The following is a 19136-nucleotide window of genomic DNA, read 5'->3' as shown; positions in this document are numbered from 1 at the left end:
TCAGAGACTCTTTCCCTCTTCTTCCCTCGTGTAACTCTGTCTTTTTAACTGGCCCATAGCTAGTGGGTGTGGATGTGGTGGCTGCTTTGGACCTCTATGTGGAGCAGGGCCAGTGGGACAAGTGCATTGAAACAGCCACCAAGCAGGTACTGCTCCCTTCCTCCCACACCAGCCCCTCTGGGTATTTCCTCTGACTCCCCACCTGTCCCAGAGAGTGTCTCTCTCTCTTCCTCCAAAGCCCAAACCCCAAAGATCCCTAATCAGCATCAGAGAGCTCAGTCTTCACGCTCTGACATCAGGTCAGAGCATGGCATGCACATGCCCTTCGCCTCCTAAACAAATCCATGGCCTCAAGTCAGGACCCCACCCTCAGGGACTCAAGTTACGACCCCACCCACACAGCCTGGTCTGACCCCAACCTCCCCCTGCTTTTCCTGCACCCTTCAAACAGAACTACAAGATTCTGCACAAATACGTGGCATTGTATGCAACTCACCTGATCCGGGAGGGTGGCTATGCCCAGGCACTGGCCCTGTACGTGCAGCATGGAGCCCCTGCTAACCCACAGGTACCAGCCTGCTCTTCAGGGTGAATGTTTCCCCAAAGAAATTTTTACCTTCTCCTCGACAACTGCTTACCCAACTCAGGATCTGTCTTCTCAAAGAATTCCTTTGTTAGAGAGCATCGTGGCCAGAGACTCAGCCTAGGCTCTTCTGAACTGTACAGCCTCTCTGGAGGATTTACCCTCTGAAGGCTAACACAGGGAACAGTCTTTCAGAGCTGAGCCCTGTACACACCTCGAGGGCCTGACTAACTTCCTCCAGAGTGTGAACACCCCTCTCCTGTCTGAGCATCACAGCTTTCTGGGTGTTAGGCTGTTAACACCATGACTGTGCATTCACAGTCACACATCTGCCCACACCCACAGAGCACCAGTTAGGAAGAAATGGGTGTTTTCTTACCCTCCTTCTTTCTCTTCCCTGAAAAACAGCACTTTCTCCAGCAGCATCCCATAGCTCCTCCACATGCCATTTCCAGCCCAGTTTTCCTCTTTAGCCCCACTTCCCCGACTTTCTCTTGCAGTTGTATTCCTCTCGCTCAGCTCCCCTTCCCCTTCCGCCTCCAGAACTTCAACATCTACAAAAGGATCTTCACTGACATGGTGAGCTCTCCTGGGACCAACAGTGCTGAGGCCTATCACAGCTGGGCTGACCTCCGGGACGTCCTCTTTAACCTGGTGAGGAAGCCAGGCAGGCAGCAGAGTGGGAGGGCTGCTCGGGCCACCTGGCCCTGCCCTCGTCTCTCCCTTCACACCCAGTCTCCTTCACCCTCGAGCTCTACCTTCCTCTGTCCAGACGGCTGGCTGTTGACCACTCTGGCCCTGACACTCCTCTGACCCCCAACCCAGGCTGTGTGCTCTTCCCACTCTAGTGTGAAAACCTGGTGAAGTCCAGTGAGGCCAACTCTCCAGCCCATGAGGAGTTCGAGACCATGCTGTTGATTGCTCATTACTATGCCACCCGCTCTGCAGCCCAGAGCGTCAAAGAGCTGGTGAGATGGAGCAGGGAGGGGCACTCAGCTTCACATGTGTGAAGCTGAATGAATGCAAGTTCAGGACAGTGTCAAGCTTGGCCCACTTCTAGTCTCTCTTCCATTCAAAGAAATCTTTAGCCCTTGCTGAGATGGTTTCCTGTCTGTATCCCTTTGACCTTCTTAGGGCTCTGTGCCCACACAGCTCCAGCCTCCTTATGCTCAAACATTCCAATTCCATGATTTCTGCATTGACCTCTTATAATAGATATGTACTTTTAGCTTATTTATGGTACTATATTGAGTTACTGTAGTTGGATGATGGAATTCTAGAGGTGGGAGGAAATAACCTAGGCCCAGTTCTCTTGTGCAGATGAAAAAAACTCAGACCATGACCCAGAGCAATTTAATATTGATCGTTGATCTTCTGATTCTATGGCTGCTTTAGTTATAAGATCATTGGTCTGGTAGCTCAGTCACTATAGTGCCAGAATCATGCTTTAACTTTAATTCACAGGAAACTGTAGCTGCCAGGCTTTCTGTTTCACTCTTGCGCCACACCCAACTACTACCTGCAGATAAGGCCTTCTATGAAGCAGGCATTGCTGCCAAGGTGAGCAATGGGGCCAACCAAGGGTGGGGCCGAGGAGAGAAGGAAGTAAAAGTTGGAAGGTAGACTGTCCCAGCTGCTCAAGTTAGAGCAGAGCTGCGTGTGGGGCCGATGTCGTGGAGGATACCATTTTCCTCCATCTTCCTGGATTCTAGCCCCTGCATCCTGGAAAAACAACAGCCAAGGTCAGCTGCTCAATCCTACTGACAACATTTCTCTGTTGCAGGCAGTCGGCTGGGAGAACATGGCCTTCATCTTCCTCAACCGCTTTTTGGATCTTACTGATGTGAGTAGGGCAGTTGTGCCCAGAAGTTATAAGGTTTGGCCTGTCACAAACTGTGCCCATCTCATGGCTGCCCGCTCTGCCACAGGCAATTGAAGAAGGGACCCTGGACGCCCTTGACCACTCTGACTTTCAGGACACAGACATTCCCTTTGAGGTGCCACTCCCAGCCAAGCAGCATGTCCCGGTAAGGGCACAGAAACAGGAGGCCTCACGAGCATGACTGCACTGGAAGGGAGGACACTCTTAAGGATGGTCCTCCCAACACTCTCATGGCATCAGACAGCAATGTCTTTGGAGGGGCCCCAGCCCTTACTATTCCTTCAGTGAGAGTAGAAGCAGAGGAGAAAGCTAAGGCTGAGATTGGCCGCCAACGCAAGGAGTTTCATTCATGGGTAAAAGATGGTACATGGGATGACAGCTTAGCAAACCCCTTCCTTACCACCCTCCACTTGCCCTGCACCGTGTGAAGCTGCTCTGTCCTTCCCAGGAGGCTCAGCGAGAAGAGGTTCGAGACTGGGTTCTCACAGTCTCAATGGACCAGCGGCTGGAGCAGGTTCTACCTCGGGATGAGCGTGGGGCCTACGAGGCTTCCCTGGTGGCGGCCAGCACTGGGGTTCGGGCCCTGCCCTGCCTCATTACAGGTACAGAACCCTAGAGCACCATATTCTGTGCTGGGTGGAAAGGAGGGAGAAACAGCAGGATCAAGAAACTGTTTTACTGTGATTCAGTAAAGGATGCAGAAGACAAGAACATCCAACTTTCTACCCCTCACTTGCTCTTTGTTATTGCCTCTCAATCCCCCTCACACTCCAATCATCTTTTTCTCTCCCTCCAACCCCCAGGATACCCCATTCTGAGGAACAAAATTGAATTTAAGCGGCCAGGGAAGGCAGCTAACAAGAAGAACTGGAACAAGTTCCTTATGGCAATCAAGGTTAGAGAGGAAGGCTTGAGGGATGAGGGCAGGGAGAACACTGAAGACCAACCAGCACCAACCACTGGGGTGGTGTGTGTGGGTTTGCGGGGTGGACTGTCAAGAAGGCAGGTGCAGGCCCCACAGCCTGCTCCTCACACTGAGATGGAGCTGGTTTTCCTTCTACCGGGAATGTTCTTCCCAGTACTGCTGAGTCCCTCTCCTGCTCTGTTTGCTCACAGACCTCCCACAGTCCCATGTGCCAAGATGTGCTGAAGTTCATCAGTCAGTGGTGCGGGGGGCTGCCCAGCACCAGCTTTTCTTTCCAGTAATTGGGAGAGTTAGTAGGTTCCATCCTTCATTAAAGTCTTGTAAGTAACCGAGACCACTGTATTCTTTGAACAAGGTCACCCTCAACACTAGCCCAGCACCCCTTTCCCCCAAAAGGAAACACAGTCAAGCAGAAGAGACGTCCTTTTATTACAGCTGTTACTATATAAACATATCCTAGGGGTCAGTGGACGGAGCCTTTGGACCTGCACCTGCTTGACAGAAGGGAGAGCCTGGTCAGAGGGCCAGCAGCACAGTAAGGGATTCAACCCAGTTCGAGGCGTGCTCCCTACCACTGCCCTTTCCCAGGCCACTGTCCTCTTGGCCCATTACCTGGCCCTAAACCCAACTTTTCTGTGAGGTCCGGATTTCTTGCGTTTGGTCCAGTAGCTGCACATTTTCCTGCCATTTATGTTTAGGAAATTCAAGCTCTGTCAGCTCCTCCAGCTACAGAAGAGGGCGGGGTCAGTGCTCCAGCCCTCAGTTGTATAATCCAGCGTCTCTTCAAGACAATGTGTGTTGAATGAACCCTTCCTGTTCATCTTCCTTACCTGTTCCTGTAGCCCATCCTTCCTACAGGGCCCTAACCCACGCAGGGTGAGCGCAGCCACACAGCAGTAACCAGAGAGAGCAGCCTCGGCTGCAGACATGAACACAGAAGGGATCCAGAGAGCCAAGGCTGTGTCCTAAAAGGTGAAGGAAGGGCGGGAGACAAGGAGAGGAAGCCAGGCAGGAGTGGCAAGTGCGGGCGATTAAAGGGCAGGACCCAGGCTCTGTGGACTGCAAAAAGGCTGGGGAGAGAACTGGACTCACATAGATTTTCGTGGGGTCAAAGGGGCAGTCAGCATGTCCAGACCCCTGGTCCAGCGGTACCAAAGGATCCAGCAGTCCTGGGTGGCAGTCAGCAATAAGACGGCGGCCGCCATTGGCCACAGTGAGGGACACAGCGAGGAGGAGGCCCAGGGAGCAGGCAGCAGACAAGAGAAGGTTCACCAGCGCTAGCGCCAGCAGGGCCCAGTGCTGGCAGGGGCAGGAGGTCAGGGTGAGCGGCCTGGGCGGTGGCTGCCTCGCCCACTGACCAGACACCTTGGTTACTCTTATTTGGGGCTCCCTCTCCCACTAAAGACGAAGCTGAATCAGGACACTCCCCCACCACCACCCTCCCCGCTTCCCTGCCACCAGGCCTCCTCCTTAAAGCTCCAGAAATCTCACCAGTCGTGGGCGAAAAAGATTCCTGGACGCCAAAAGGGCCACAAGTCCCAAGGAAACGCTCTGGAAGAAACGAAACCTGAAGCCCGAGCCGCTCGGCGGCCCCCACCGACCGCGCCCCGGCCCCGGCTCGCCCCGCCCCGCCGCGCTCACCAGCAGCCCTGAGCCCACGGAGATGACATTGGCGGTGGTGTACTCCGGGGTGACGGCGCCGCGGGGGTTGGCCACGTGCCGCAGGACGGTGCCGTGCAGCACGGCCCCCAGCAGCAGGTTCACGTGGCCCACCAGGATCAGCGCCAGGCCCACCCGCATGAGCCGCCGGGGGCCCCGGGCCGCGTCTGCAAGGAACGGGCGAGGGGCGGGCTGAGCCGGCTGAGGAGCCGGCGGCCCCGCACGGCCACCCCAGGTCGGGCACTGGCCCGGGGACGGGTCCAGGGTGGGCCCTCGGGGGAAAACAAGACCGGAGGGGCCGGAAATTACCGAAAGCGCAGAGGTGGCGGCACTTCATCCGGTCCGTCGGCGCTCGCCGCAGGGCAGCTCTTACCTGCCGGCCCCGGCTCCGCCCCCGCGCCCCGGCGGGTTCCGCCCGCCCGGCACACCTGCGGTCCGGCCTCCGCGCCCCCTGGCGGACAGCGGGACACACCACACACACACTACGCGCGTAGCAAAAAGTAGACTTTTATTACAGCAGCAACTGAGGCGAATCGAATGGCCCCCTGGGGCCATCCCTGCAGCACCACCCTTCTCTCCCGCCCCGTCCGCCCCAGCGGGATGGTAGAACTCGGCTCCCCGCGCCCGTGCGCCTCCTTCCACACAGGCTGGGCGGGAGCGGCATTTCGGCTACTAGCCCCCGACTAGAAGGCGGCTGCTGAGAAGGCCAAGGCCCAGGCCCACGTCTGTGCAAAACAAGTAAACAAAGTGCAGAGGGATGGAAGAGAAGGGGAGGGCTGGGGAGGGTGATGCTCAGAACCAGGGAGCCCAGAGCCCTCCTGAATAACAGAGGAGAGCGGGGCTTCACGGGGTAATACTGACTGGGGGGCGGGGCGGGAGCCGCAGCCTCTCCGGAGGCCACAGCGCGGAGGAGGGGCCGGGCCGAGTGGCTCTAAGAGGAGACGGTGACAGCGGCTGAGTTGAGGGTGCTGTTCCTGGCGAAATTGAACTTGTTCAGGGTCTCCTCCAGCAAAGAAGTCAGTCGGCTCTGGTCAGCCTGGAGGGGAAGGACTCTGTGAGATTCGGCCGAGACGAGAGAGCGGAGGAGCCGCCCTACCCCGAGCGGCGGAAGGCAGACACCTCACCTCACTAATGAAGCCCAGCTGCACCAGCTCAGCCGCCAGCTCCGGGATGTTCTCATCTGAGAGAAACAGGAGAGGGTGAGCACAGCGCGCGACTGAGGGTCACGGGAGCCCTTCCAACAGCCCCGGCCAGGTGACCCTGGCTGGGACACAAGCAAAACTGTCAAATCAGATCCACCCTCCAGTTTTAGGGGCGAAGATACTCATTTTAAGTGAATCTGCGTGTTGCTGCCATGTCACCTTCCCCACCCCTCAAAGTGTCCCTCACAGGTGAGGCTCACAGACTCTCCATCCTCTGAGGGACAGGAGAGACTCACTTGGCATCAGGTCACAGCTCAGGTGCCGGTTCAGTTTGTCCTCCAGCTTCAGCAGAAGCGTCAGCTGGAGAATAGGACAGTCAGAAAATGAGGCTCCCCTTCCCCACCCTCTGGCCACCCAGTGCTACTCAGCCTGGGCCCTGAGCCTTACGTGGTGCTTGACTCCCTCCTCCACCGACTCGATGTTGCACTGCATCAGCACCACCTAGGGAGAGGAGGCAGAGAGGGTCACAGGCATAGAGGCCAGTGAGCAAAGAGCCCTTAGGGAGAGGAGGCAGAGAGGGCCACAGGCGTAGAGGCCAGTGAGCAAAGAGCCCTTAGGGAGAGGAGGCAGAGAGGGCCACAGGCGTAGAGGCCAGTGTGCAAAGAGCCCTTAGGGAGAGGAGGCAGAGAGGGCCACAGGCGTAGAGGCCAGTGAGCAAAGAGCCCTTAGGGAGAGGAGGCAGAGAGGGCCACAGGCGTAGAGGCCAGTGAGCAAAGAGCCCTTAGGGAGAGGAGGCAGAGAGGGCCACAGGCGTAGAGGCCAGTGAGCAAAGAGCCCTTAGGGAGAGGAGGCAGAGAGGGCCACAGGCGTAGAGGCCAGTGAGCAAAGAGCCCTTAGGGAGAGGAGGCAGAGAGGGCCACAGGCGTAGAGGCCAGTGAGCAAAGAGCCCTTAGGGAGAGGAGGCAGAGAGGGCCACAGGCGTAGAGGCCAGTGAGCAAAGAGCCCTTAGGGAGAGGAGGCAGAGAGGGCCACAGGCGTAGAGGCCAGTGAGCAAAGAGCCCTTAGGGAGAGGAGGCAGAGAGGGCCACAGGAGTAGAGGCCAGTGAGCAAAGAGCCCTTAGGGAGAGGAGGCAGAGAGGGCCACAGGCAAAGGCCAGTGAGCAAAGAGCCCTTAGGGAGAGGAGGCAGAGAGGGCCACAGGCATAGAGGCCAGTGAGCAAAGAGTCCTTAGGGAGAGGAGGCAGAGAGGGCCACAGGCATAGAGGCCAGTGAGCAAAGAGCCCTTAGGGAGAGGAGGCAGAGAGGCCACAGGCGTAGAGGACAGTGAGCAAAGAGCCTGTAAGAGGCGCGGTTCCCAGCCCACAGGACATGGCTGCCAGTGAGCAGACACACATTCCTGTCTTTACAGCACAAAGCCTTATTTGAGATGTCCCTCTCTGCTATAACCACACAGCCATACCTTGCGGGTCTCCACCTCAGCTGGCTCGGGTGTTGGAGTCTTGACAGAGGGGGGCACCACAGGTGATGTCACCTCCTCCTGCTGCGGCTGCTGGGGCCGAGGCAGCCCAAAGGCTGTCAGGGGGTAGATCCCATTCCTAAATGGAGATCAGACAGGTCAGATGGGCTCTGGATGCCTTCGGACACCCACCCCTACCTCCTAAAGGAAGTTTTTTTTCTTATTCTTCTCTCACCTGACATCTTCAAGGAATTTATCCAGTTCTAGAGCTGGAGACTGAGAGTACCTGGAGAGAAAAAAAAAAAGATGGAAGGAAAGAAGCGAAACAGCAGGTTTAACCATTCCCAGACAAAGGACAGTTGACAGAAACCTCCAGGTGGGAGTGACCAATCTGTCCCTTTCAGAACCTCTCAGTTAGTTACTCACAGAGTCTGAACTGGTTCTCTTCCTGGTCCTGCAGGGATTTCAGCCAGTACAGCACTGGTATCCATGTTTTTGGTGATCTCCTCCAGAGCATTCTCTGGAATCATGTCTGGAGGGCAAGATGGAATGGGAAGTTATAAGGATAGTTCAGATTAATATTATAGAGGGCACAGGGGTCCTGGGGGAGGGTGGGAAAGAATCCTTTCGGAAGTAGAAGAGGAAAGGGAACACTCCAGTGAGAGTTACAAGGCTCCAGACTGGAAAAAAATTCCTGGAAGGGTCAAGAGGACTCACGCTGGTGTCCCACAATGCAGTGGGCAGCAAGGAGTTTGAGCGAGGGCACTTCGAACAGTGCTGGGTGAAACAGAAGTTCTCTGGCGGTTGGTCTGCGAGCAGGCTCAGACTGCAGGCACTTTTGAATGAACTCCTAGAAAAGGGAACAAGGGAGTGGAGCAGGCATCTGGTAAGCAGCCCACTGTGTTTGTCTTTATCTCTCTCACTATATCTAGCACAAGACTTTATTATTACTAGGTGCTCATCAATGGCTAAGGCAACAGATTGCTAAATGTATTTGAAAAGACTTTGGAAACTATAATTATATATGAAATATCATTGTCTTTCATTGTTTTATTTTTTTGCTTCCTAGCCACAAGCTTTCTCTTTCCTTTGCTGTTCAAACTTATGATATCTTTTTCCTTATTTTCTATCTCTCTGTTTTATTAGCCCACTCACTGCCTACCTTCTTCTCCATCTCTCACCAAATTTACCTCTTCCCAAACTCATCCACTGTGGACAGTAATATTCACCATCTTTTTATTTCCCAAGCCTACTGTCACAATTTTCTTTGTCCACTACATCATTTATTCACTGGATTTCCCTCTGTTTCTCTAACCCCTACTTATTTACCTCTCCTAGGTCCCATGACAATTAACCTGCTTTCCTCCTTTCCCTGTGGAAGGCCAAAAAGCCATATACCTAATCTTTTACTTGAACATCGCACCCTGAAACCAAACTAGAAACTTTTTCCACACTAGCCTCAAGATTCCCACTAGTCTTCCTTCTTTTCTCTTCGGTCCCTTTTATATGCATGTAATGACTTACAAACTAACCTCCTCTTTGGACCTTTCTTTCCAGACTCTACTCACCATATCTTATTACCTGATTCAAAACCCTTATATCCTTTCAGTCTTAGCTCATTTATTCAGGGCACTTTCCCTAACTATATAAATATACAACCCCAAATGACTGGTTTGAGAAATTCACACTGATTCAGTTCAGTTCAGTTCAGTCACTCAGTCGTGTCCGACTCTGCGACCGCATGAATCGTAGCACACCAGGCCTCCCTGTCCATCACCAACTCCCAAAGTTCACCCAAACTCATGTCCATCGAGTCGGTGATGCCATCCAGCCATCTCATCCTCTGTTGTTCTCTTCTCCTCCTAACCCAATCCCTCCTAGCATCAGAGTCTTTTCCAATGAGTCAACTCTTCGCATGAGGTGGCCAGAGTATTGGAGTTTCAGCTTTAGCATCAGTCCTTCCAATGAACACCCAGGACTGATCTCCTTTAGAACGGACTGGTTGGATCTCCTTGCAGTCCAAGGGACTCTCAAGAGTCTTCTCCAACACCACAGTTCAAAAGCATCAATTCTTTGGCACTCAGCTTTCTTTCAGTCCAACTCTCACATCCATACATGACCACATGTGGATAAACCACAGCCTTGACTAGACGGAACTTTGTTGGCAAAGTAATGTCTGCTTTTGAATATGCTATCTAGATTGGTCATAACTTTCCTTCCAAGGAGTAAGCATCTTTTAATTTCATGGCTGCAATCACCATCTGCAGTGATTTTGGAGCCCCCAAAGATAAAGTCTGACACTGTTTCTACTGTTTCCCCATCTATTTCCCATTAAGTGATGGGACCAGATGCCATGACCTTAGTTTTCTGAATGTTAAGCTTTAAGCCAACTTTTTCACTCTCCTCTTTCACTTTCATCAAGAGGCTTTTTAGTTCCTCTTCACTTTCTGCCAGAAGGGTGGTGTCATCTGGATATCTGAGGTTACTGATATTTCTCCCGGCAATCTAGATTCCAGCTTGTGCTTCATCCAGCCCAGCGTTTCTCATGATGTATTCTGCATATAAGTTAAATAAGCAGGGTGACAATATACAGCCTTGATGTACTCCTTTTCCTATTTGGAACCAGTCTGTTGTTCCATGTCCAGTTCTAACTGTTGCTTCCTGACCTGCATACAAGTTTCTCAAGAGGCAGGTCAGGTGGTCTGGTATTCCCATCTCTTTCAGAATTTTCCACAGTTTATTGTGATCCACACAGTCAAAGTCTTGATTAATTTGTTTAAAAATATCAAGATGGTTGTTTAAGAGTATGTATCAATTACCTGAGGTAACCATCAAATCAGTTTGCCTTCATGTAGAGACACCTAAGTTAACATGCAACCTTAAGACTCAACCTTATTACCCATCTTAAACCCCTGACCTGAGAGAGAGAGAATGTGTGTGGGTATCAAAAACACCTAGGGAAATGCTCACTACTTTGCCTTTCTGCTTTATATTCTCTTGCTCTTAGAAGAGAGCATATTCCCAGTAGGTGAAGTGAAAGTTGCTCAGTTGTGTCTGACTCTTTGCGACCCCATGGACTATACAGTCCATGGAATTCTCCAGGCCAGAATACTGGAGTGGGTAGCCTTTCACTTCTCCAGGGAATCTTCCCAACCAAGGGATTGAACCCAGGTCTTCGGCGTACAGGCAGATTCTTTATCAGCTGAGCCACAAGGGAAGCCTGCCCAGGGGCTAGAAGGAAGAAGAACCTACAAACATTTCAAAGTCTATTAAGGAGAAGTGATCCTAAGGATCCTCACCCTTTGTAATGGGTCTTCTAGAAGCTGAATGGCACTGCTGATGGCTTCCTGTGGCACATATGAGGACTCTCCATTGCCCTGAATCTCCAACACTGCCATCTGCAGAGAAGGGGAATAAAAAGGAAAAACAGAGACCTAAGAAACCTCAGTGTTTCCATGATCACTCCCCCAGACCAGTTACCTCACTTGCCAACCCTCCATTTCCCCTTCTATCTTCTAATTTGACCCCTCTCCACTACCCACCCTTCTGGTCTCCTCACCTCCAGTGCACACATGCCAAAGGAGTAGATGTCCACTGCTGTTGTCACATTAGTGACTTCTAGGGAAAACAGAGCAGCTTTGGTGAATCAGAGATTTGGGGCAGGGCATGGCAGAGATGTCTTAAAACTTTGTGCATGCCAGTAGAGGACAGCAGTTTTAGTTATGTTATCGCTGACCCTTAGGTTATAAATTAGAGAATCTGGGAGATGGGCACAGGGCAGAGAAACTGGGATGCCTCACCTCCATATTCTGGTGCAAAGAAGTGGAGGTTCTTCTGCTCCTCCCGACAAGTCTTCACATGATTGTTGATAGTGTCAGGAGCCACTGGGAGTAGAGGAGATACCCACAATCTGACCACCGTCAACAAAGCACAGCTTTGCTCCAGAGAGAGGCCCCCAAAGGATAAATTCTCTCCTGAAGTCTCTAACCCTCAACAGGCATAAACTGAGCCCTTTCCCATCAGGAAGTCCAAACTAAACATGAACACCACCTGCCTCCCCTTTCTCAATCTACCACTTATCATCTAAGGTCCCTAACTCAGTAGCAACAAAGGCTCTGCACTAAACTAACAGGTACCTAGGGTCTTTGGGCTGGCAAGGCACAACACAGCCTAAGGAAAAGCTTTCACTTGTGACCTGCTCACCTGCCCCAAAGCCCACATCTAACCCCTGATCTCATGAAAATGTTTGGTCTAGTTCTTTCATCCACCCTGCATACAGCATAAAAACACTGGCAGCCCTTCCTAATCTGGAACAATTAAGAGACCTCAGAAACTTGGATGAAGATGGGTAAGAAGGATTAACATACAACCATAAAAAAGATAGCCTCCTTCTTATCCACCTTAACTTCTTATCCACCTGACTGAAACTTAAAACGAGCTCAAAATTTAACCAATACCCTTAAATCAGTTTCCCTTGGAATCCATCAAAAACTTTAGACCCCTGCTCTACCCTCTCATTCCTCAACACTGCCTGCCACAGGGCTGAACGAGGAACCAGGGCCGGGCCCAGTTTGGACTCACTCGGATCATAAACAATGACTACAAGTCACAGAGGGTCTGGGAGCACAGTAAGACTTAAGGAACCAGCCTGGTGATGAGGGAGGAGTAAGAATCCAGGACATAAGTGGCCAGCCAGGCAGAATCCACAGGAAACAAGCGGGTTATGGAAGGGCAAGCAGGCGAAGGGTTGGTAGGGCAGCAGCCAAGCAGGCATAATTAGGCAGGGGGACAGGGTTTGCTCCCACGACTGCATGCACTGGGCAGCCGCAAAGGGGAGCAGAGGAAGCACAAACAGCACCCCACGAAGGGCAGAGGGGGCTCTCACCATTAGCAAAAATCCTATGAAAGACTGTTGGGAACAGAGCAGCCCGTAAGCGGGAGGGAGGAAAACAGAGAAAAGTTGTGAGCGATGGAGCAGCCAAGCCCCAGACAAATGGACACACAACACACAGACACGGCACACAGAAATGTTAAACACTGCACACGTGTACACAGCAAATGAAAGCACTCACAGCAGGCACAGCCTGGAACCTCCGATGGTAGGTCTAGCCCCAGGGGCTCAAGTCAGACCTTACACCAAACTCTTGCCCTTTCCCAACCTTCTATCGAGATCTCTGTATTAACCCCAAATTCCCTCCAGAAAGGTTCAAGATTAGGCCCTACCCCTTTTTCCACTACTTGACTGGCCTCTCTATAAACTGCCCCTAGTAAGGTCCTTTCTCTTATCACCAGCCCACACCTCAGAATTTTGCTCTTTTCCCCCATTCCTTTCAGCTTACCCCCATGGTTCCCACATTCCCGAGGCTCCCCTGCCCAGAACCTCTCCCTCCCCTCACCAGAGCCAATCTTGATGAGTCCGTTGTGCTGGATGAAGATGGTGTCACAGGTCAGGTTCCCATGGATGATGGGGGGGTCACACGAGTGCAGGTAGCTGTGGGGGCACTGGGCTGTTAGAGGGGCCAGTGGGAAATTAGGGCAGGGGGGACCCAAGGGTTAAGAAGAGCAAGGGCCTGGTCTCCTGCTGGTCATCACAAAGGTAATACCCACACTCTGAATCTCCATTATGTCTGATGAGTTAAAAAGCTGGATAAGAACTAGGAGAAAGAGGTGGGAGACAGTATCATGGTCAAGCCATTGGGATAAACCCTTTAAAAGACCCATAGGGGCCTAATCTTGAGAATATGGTTCAAAGAAAGTGGGGAAGAAAAGAAGTGGGGCAGAAAAGAACAGCAGGGTAGTGCCCTGAAATTTGTTTGGAGGAACTAATCAGGAATAAATATGGGAAAGACACTATCAGATCTTGCTTACCTTAGGGCGGAGAGGATTTGTGTGCACCAACGTTTCCAAGCCTGGAACAGAGTTTGATCCAAGGGTCAGAAGTTATCCACTCTCTTCACCCTCTACAGTTCCCTCATCCCTTTCCTGATCAGCTTCATAATCTTTTTTAAACTTCCAAACCAGCCTAAAGCTTTGTCTGCTCTCTCTCTGTACCTTTTCATTCATAGTCTTGTGGTTTTTTTTGGTCTTCTTCAGAAATTGCTTAAGACTCCCAGATGACATGTATTCTGTGATAAAAATGACCTGGAGAGGCAGAACACACAAATAAAGCTTTACAATAGAAATGATCCCCTATCTGGGTAACTTTTATATGACATACACATAAAATTGGGAAGCCTGGTGTTTTTCTTTTTTCCATCTCCCATCCCGTCCCACCCCTCTAGGTGGTCACAGAGCGCCAGGTTGGGCTCCCTGTGTCACACAGCAAATTCCCACTGGCTATCTGTTTTATATATGGTAATGTGTATGCTTCCACGCTGCTCTCTAAATTCCTCTCTCCTTCCCTTACTGTGTCCACAAGTCTGTTCTCTGTGTCTGTGTGGAAGCCTTGTATTTTTAATAAAGTTTCTCTCTTTTGTTCTTAGTATTACTTCCTTAGATTTAATAGAGCAATGAAAATTACTAAGCAATATGAGCTATGGCAAGGAAGAAACAAAAATTCACTCATTTTTGCCCCGACTATAACCAGACAAAAGGCACAGGTAATAGTCATAGGCATACCCTTGGACTGCAAGGAGATGAAACCAGTCAATCCTAGAGGAAATCAACCCTGAATATTCACTGGAAGGGCTGGTGCTGAAGCTCCAATACTTTGGCCACCTGATGCAAAGAGCTGACTTACTGGAAAAGACCCTGATGCTGGGAAAGACTGACGCCAAGAGAAGGAGGTGACAGAGGATGAGATGGTTGGATGGCATTACTGACTCAATGGACATGAGTCTGAGAAAACTTGGAGATGGTGAAGGACAGGGAAGCCTGGTGTGCTGCAGTTCATGAGGTCGCAAAGAGTCGGACACGACTTGGTGACCAAACAACAACATCTCAACACCAGCTGATTCCAGGTCTGTTTCAATACTACCTTTTTCTGAACGTAAAAAGAACAATAAATGTAGCTAGTCTGTTTCCAGTAAGCTCAGGAAAAAGTTCTTACCCTGGCCTTGTTCTCTTTAATGTCAGCCCAATACTTATGAAACTTGACAATGTTGAGATGTTCCAACTGAATCAGATTATCAAACACAGCACGGACCTTTTCCTGGAAGCAGGAGAGACGTTGGGATTACAATGTTCAGAAAGCATTATCATCCTAAAAAGCCATTTCCTATCCCCACTAGAAATGATCTAACCCCAACATACTCTTCTCCTAGTAGTTTCCCAACATCAATTCCTCTTTAACACCAGCATTCTAACAACCCACAGGCTGCATCCTTTCACCATTGCTTACCTCCTGCAGCTTGTAGTTCTTGCGCTCTGAGAACTGTACCTCATTCCACACAACCTCTACACCCTCCTCTGTATCCATGGCCAGGTATGCGCTGTCAATACCTGGTACATTCCGCTGATTCACCTGAGAAGAAATTCAAATGAAAGGAAATTAAAGTTACCACATGAACTGTCTGTTGTAATACTCCATACGATCATCTTCTCCCTGCCTCTGACCTGTTCAAGTTTGGTCCGCCCCTTTGAGACTCTGTCCCTTCACTTCTCACCTCTTAGAATTCACTGTGAAGTAACACTCCCACTGTGCTGTGCTGTGCTTAGTTGCTCAGTCGTGTCCAATTCTTTGCGACCCCATGGACTGTAGCCCTCCAGGCTCCTCTGTCCATGGGGATTCTCCAGGCAAGAATACTGGAGTGGGTTGCCATGCCCTGCTCCAGGAGATCTTCCCAACCCAGGAAGCAAACCCAGGTCTCCCACATTGCAGGCGAATTCTTTACCATCTGAGCCAGCAGGGAAGTCCAAGAATACTAGAATGGGTAGCCTATCCCTTCTCCAAGGGATCTTCCTGACCCAGGAATCAAACTGGGGTCTCCTGCCTTGTAGGTGGATTCTTTACCAGATGAGCTACCAGGGAAACAATACTCCCACTAATCACTCCCACTGCCTTACCTCTTCTCGCCTCTTCTGCCAGCGCCCACAGGGTGACTCTTCCAAGATCTCAGACTCATCTTCGCTTTCTTCTTCTTCCTCTGGGGAAGCAGCTGAGGTTGTGGAGGTCACAGGAGGTGACACTGACGTCAAACCAGGAGTTGAGGATGAGGATTCTACCTTTGGGTCCGAACCACTGCTGAGTACTGTCTGGGGCTCGCCTTCCGACATGCTGGAACAAACACTCAGGCCTGCACTGGTTGGAGCAAGGGTGAAGGGAGAAGGTGGAGAGGGTTAGAATAGATTCTATAAAGATTCCATCCTAATAACCTAATCTGGGGTTTAAAAGTAAATAAAACATACAGCTCCCTTGTTTCCTTTAAGTCCAAAATCAGAATTAGTCCTGTATGAACCCTAAGCATTAACTGCTCTCCTAGTCTGGAGAAGGGGAGCTATCTCAGCTGAAGATGACTCACCCAGGTCAGTGACCAACTGAAGTACACATCAAGCTTAAAGAATATGCTGCTATGCATAAACATGTTAATAAATATATTTTATCATGTAAAAAGATGATTCACCCAAGACTGGCAAACAGAAGATTTATGGTTGTACAACTCATGTTTAGTAAGGTCCAAATGGAACAGCAAAATCAGGGGCCTCATTCTTTCTCAGCAAATACCTACCCAATAGCCTTCCCTTTGAATTCTCATCTACCTCATCTGCACTATGCTCAAGAACCAAGCTACACGGGCACTATGCAGGGCAGATGACTCCAGATCCCCAAATGTTCCAATGAACCAGCTCGAGAGTTAGAGCTGTAGTATTCTCAAGCAATTTGTCCAACTGAAACCCTAAGCTGATTTATTCCACTTGGACTAACCCTGGCATCCACTCTCCATCCCTCCTATGCACAGAATAAGTCTGCCAGTCCATGATGAGGCTATCCTTGGGCCAGGTAACCGGTAGTGGTTAGTGACTTCATTCCTGATGACCTCACCTGCCCTGTGATGTGAGTGTGGCAAATGGGTGGGTACTGGTTAGCAACATTTTTTTTCTATTCACTCATTCAACAAATGTTTATTAAGCACCTATTGTGGGCCAAGCACTGAGCTAGGTGCTCGAGATACCACAAGGAACAATATAAATAAGATGCCAACACTCATAAAGCCTAAATTTAAGGCACAGCTAAGATTTTAATCTTCCAGTTTTCATTTCATTCACATGGCTCAAAGGCTCCATCCTCTGAGGCACTGGATCTGACACAGGTATCCCTTTTAAGCACAAATAATTCAAGACAAAGCCATTACAGGAAAAGTACTATATTACACTAAATAGTGTATAGTTTATACATGGACATGGCTTCTTGGAAAAAAAGAATTCTCAAAAGCGAAATGTCACAAATTTCAGAGAGTCATAGGAAAACCGCTGAATGTTATTCCACATCTCTAAGAATGAAGGCCGTGAAGAAGTTGGAACCTGTGTGTGCTGGGCTAAAGGGGATGCTCCCCAGGATGAAAATATCCTGTAGATTTGCTCTTCTAAGTCAGTTCAAAATACAGAAGCTTCTGATCAGGATCTTTTGAAAAGCTCTCATTTCTTCTTAGAACTCAGATGCCCTCCTCTGCCCATCTCTGCCACCAACCTGCACTATGTTTAACTCAAGTCAGGAGATTTCCTTGGTCTTTAAAAAATTTTTTTTTTCATTTTGGAGGAGATTTTTATTAGATGACATTCCAGTAAATATCAAAGAGCAACAAAGCACTACAGAGAAAATCTGGCAAGATGCTTTTTTTCACCTGTTTTTTCCTCAATCCTTGCCTATCATGGATTTCAATCAACAGTTTTAGTAATCTATCAGTAAATTTAAGTTACAGATCATTTTTCTTCTCCCCATGAAAAGTAGCTAAATGCTCACAGGGATTACTTTCTAGAGTAACTATTTATAGAATGTATCCTGAATCTGAACAGCTAAGGAAAGAACCAGCTACATAATAAGAAATATCAGTGGAACTGTAATACAGGAAGTCTGTGGCCAGTGGGCTCTAAAGAAACTTCTGGACCCAGAGCACACACAGTTAATCCACAGTATGGCACGAGATGCCAGACCATCAGTCATAAGACGCTCTTCGAATGTGCTTGTCTTCTCCCTCCCCAATCTCTCCCCAGTAGGCAAGATGATGGCAATGCCCAAGAATCCCCAGGACCCCTCCTGCTGATGAAGAAACCTTTGCAACACTGGGAGTTTTTGTCTCAGGGTGTCGTTCAGAAATTTAAATAAGACCACAGACGGAAAAAGGGAATCTCCTCGCCGCCTCCAGCCACCCCAAGATGCACAGTGTTCACTTCTGAGCCGTGCAAGTAAAACATTGCAAAGTTTCTTCCTGCGAAGTTTTTCATTTTTTGGACTGCAGCTTCTTAGCATCTCAACTCCTCAGCAACAGCTCGCAGGCCACAGGCCTCTCGCCCGCTCTCATCCTGAGGGGACCGAAGGGGACCTGAGACCTGCAGGACTGACCAGTCAGACAGATATAAACTCGAGGAGGAATTTAACACTCCAACAGGTCGCCTAGCCCGCTGACTGCGAGGGAGCGTCGGGCCCCCAAGCAGGCCCTGTAGCCAGCAGCGGCCACCTCACCAGAGGCCGGCCCCGCGGCGCCGTCAGGGGCGCAGGCCACGCCCCCGCGCAGTCGGCGCGCCGGCCCCGCGAGCAGGCGCGGCCCCGACGCTGCGCTTCCGCAGGCCTCCGGGCCTGCGGCCGCCGCCCCCGCCCCCGCCCCCGCCGCCGGCCCCGCCTCTCGTCAGGCCGAGTTCTACACGAACGCCGGGGCCTCGCGCCCCGCGCCCGCAGAATTCCGGGGCCCCCTGCCGCCACTCGGGGGCAGTCGGGGAGGGCCGGGCAGGAAATGTGGGGCCGAGGCGGCCCCCCGGCTCCGGCGGGCCGGGCCTTGGCCACCGAGTGAGCAGGGCCGCCTCCAGACACTCGCCTGCTGGGGTCCCAGATCCGGGCCCTAGAGGCCGATCCTTCGGTCCTCTCGCTGAAACCTTCCCTCCCCTAGGCGCTCACCTCCTGACTCCGCTCCCCGCAGCCTGCGCTTCAGTTCCAGCTCGGGTTCCGGGGCCCCGGATCAGAAAGACTCGCTCACAGCTGCGCTCCGCGGCGCAACCGAACTGCGGGCCCCGCCCTCGTGGTGTCCTGACCAACAGTGGGCGGTGCCGCACTGCCGTTGGGTTTCCATTGGACAGGGCGGCCAGGGTGGGCGGTGCCCCGGGTGTACTGTGGCTCGTAGAGGTAGCCTTCAACCCGGTCTCCTCCCGCTGCGCCTGTCCGGCTGAGACCTCTCGGCGGGTTCGGTGTTTTCGGTCTCAATGAGGCTCGTCTCTCTGTCTACCCCTCGGTCCGGTCCTGGTGCCCCGGACGATTCTGCTGGGCGAAAGGAAGGCCTTGCCCCTTTTCTTGAAGGCGCCATGACAGTTCTAGTACGACTGAAAGACAAAAGGAGCAAAAG

At 51.3% G+C, this 19136-nt stretch overlaps 3 protein-coding genes across 7 annotated transcripts in view; 1 reads left to right on the top strand and 2 right to left on the bottom strand.

Annotated features, from left to right (window-relative positions):
* Positions 1 to 3686, top strand: part of IFT172 (intraflagellar transport 172) — a 36871-nt gene extending 33185 nt beyond the window's left edge. For both annotated transcript variants that reach the window (XM_068973769.1, XM_068973688.1), the window contains exons 39-48: positions 60 to 146; positions 452 to 568; positions 1127 to 1237; positions 1432 to 1551; positions 2048 to 2143; positions 2367 to 2426; positions 2512 to 2610; positions 2914 to 3067; positions 3269 to 3360; positions 3582 to 3686. In XM_068973769.1, coding sequence (XP_068829870.1) covers positions 60 to 146; positions 452 to 568; positions 1127 to 1237; positions 1432 to 1551; positions 2048 to 2143; positions 2367 to 2426; positions 2512 to 2610; positions 2914 to 3067; positions 3269 to 3360; positions 3582 to 3671 — 1026 coding nt within the window. In that variant the 3' untranslated portion in view covers positions 3672 to 3686. The remainder of the gene's footprint in view (positions 1 to 59; positions 147 to 451; positions 569 to 1126; positions 1238 to 1431; positions 1552 to 2047; positions 2144 to 2366; positions 2427 to 2511; positions 2611 to 2913; positions 3068 to 3268; positions 3361 to 3581) is intronic.
* Positions 3687 to 3834: 148 nt separating this feature from the next.
* KRTCAP3 (keratinocyte associated protein 3) lies at positions 3835 to 5387 on the bottom strand. The gene is made up of 7 exons (XM_068985568.1): positions 5359 to 5387; positions 5032 to 5216; positions 4882 to 4941; positions 4483 to 4689; positions 4221 to 4355; positions 4003 to 4116; positions 3835 to 3884 (listed from the first exon to the last, which is right to left on the bottom strand). The coding sequence occupies exons 1-6, from the start codon at positions 5384 to 5386 to the stop codon at positions 4009 to 4011; spliced, it is 723 nt and encodes a 240-aa protein (XP_068841669.1). The 5' UTR covers position 5387; the 3' UTR covers positions 3835 to 3884; positions 4003 to 4008.
* A 162-nt stretch (positions 5388 to 5549) lies between these two features.
* Positions 5550 to 18811, bottom strand: NRBP1 (nuclear receptor binding protein 1). Of its 4 annotated transcripts, XM_068983021.1 has the most exons (19): positions 18695 to 18811; positions 15652 to 15886; positions 14987 to 15109; positions 14696 to 14797; positions 13699 to 13788; positions 13516 to 13556; positions 13044 to 13138; positions 12533 to 12556; positions 11448 to 11531; positions 11207 to 11265; positions 10947 to 11045; positions 8365 to 8497; positions 8074 to 8179; positions 7883 to 7933; positions 7651 to 7786; positions 6639 to 6692; positions 6488 to 6551; positions 6174 to 6229; positions 5550 to 6085 (listed from the first exon to the last, which is right to left on the bottom strand). In XM_068983021.1, exons 2-19 carry the CDS (start codon positions 15859 to 15861, stop codon positions 5981 to 5983), a joined length of 1632 nt encoding a protein of 543 aa, XP_068839122.1. In that variant the 5' UTR covers positions 15862 to 15886; positions 18695 to 18811; the 3' UTR covers positions 5550 to 5980. The 4 variants fall into 4 exon arrangements, with proteins under 4 accessions (XP_068839122.1, XP_068838966.1, XP_068839189.1 ...); XM_068982865.1 differs by lacking the exon at positions 12533 to 12556; XM_068983088.1 differs by lacking the exon at positions 12533 to 12556 and having other exon boundaries at positions 11207 to 11262.
* Positions 18812 to 19136: the final 325 nt, after the last annotated feature.

The sequence above is a fragment of the Capricornis sumatraensis genome, chromosome 1 (genome assembly GCF_032405125.1).
Source record: "Capricornis sumatraensis isolate serow.1 chromosome 1, serow.2, whole genome shotgun sequence".
NCBI classification, from domain to species: Eukaryota; Metazoa; Chordata; class Mammalia; order Artiodactyla; family Bovidae; genus Capricornis; species Capricornis sumatraensis.
The sequence above is the reverse complement of the archived record's forward strand: the minus strand, read 5'-3'. Positions and strand labels throughout refer to the sequence as shown.

Coding starts and splice junctions, on each gene's coding strand:
- KRTCAP3 (XM_068985568.1), bottom strand. CDS start 5,386: ATGAAGTGCCGCCACCTCTGCGCTTTCG. Junction 4,942..5,031: donor CCGTGGGCTCAGGGCTGCTG/GTGAGCGCGGCG, acceptor CGTTTCTTCCAG/AGCGTTTCCTTGGGACTTGT. Junction 4,690..4,881: donor ATCTTTTTCGCCCACGACTG/GTGAGATTTCTG, acceptor TGCCCCTGCCAG/CACTGGGCCCTGCTGGCGCT.
- NRBP1 (XM_068983021.1), bottom strand. CDS start 15,861: ATGTCGGAAGGCGAGCCCCAGACAGTACTCAGCAGTGGTTCGGACCCA. Junction 13,139..13,515: donor CAAATCCTCTCCGCCCTAAG/GTAAGCAAGATC, acceptor GTGCCCCCACAG/CTACCTGCACTCGTGTGACC. Junction 8,498..10,946: donor TAGAAGACCCATTACAAAGG/GTGAGGATCCTT, acceptor TCCCTTTTCTAG/GAGTTCATTCAAAAGTGCCT.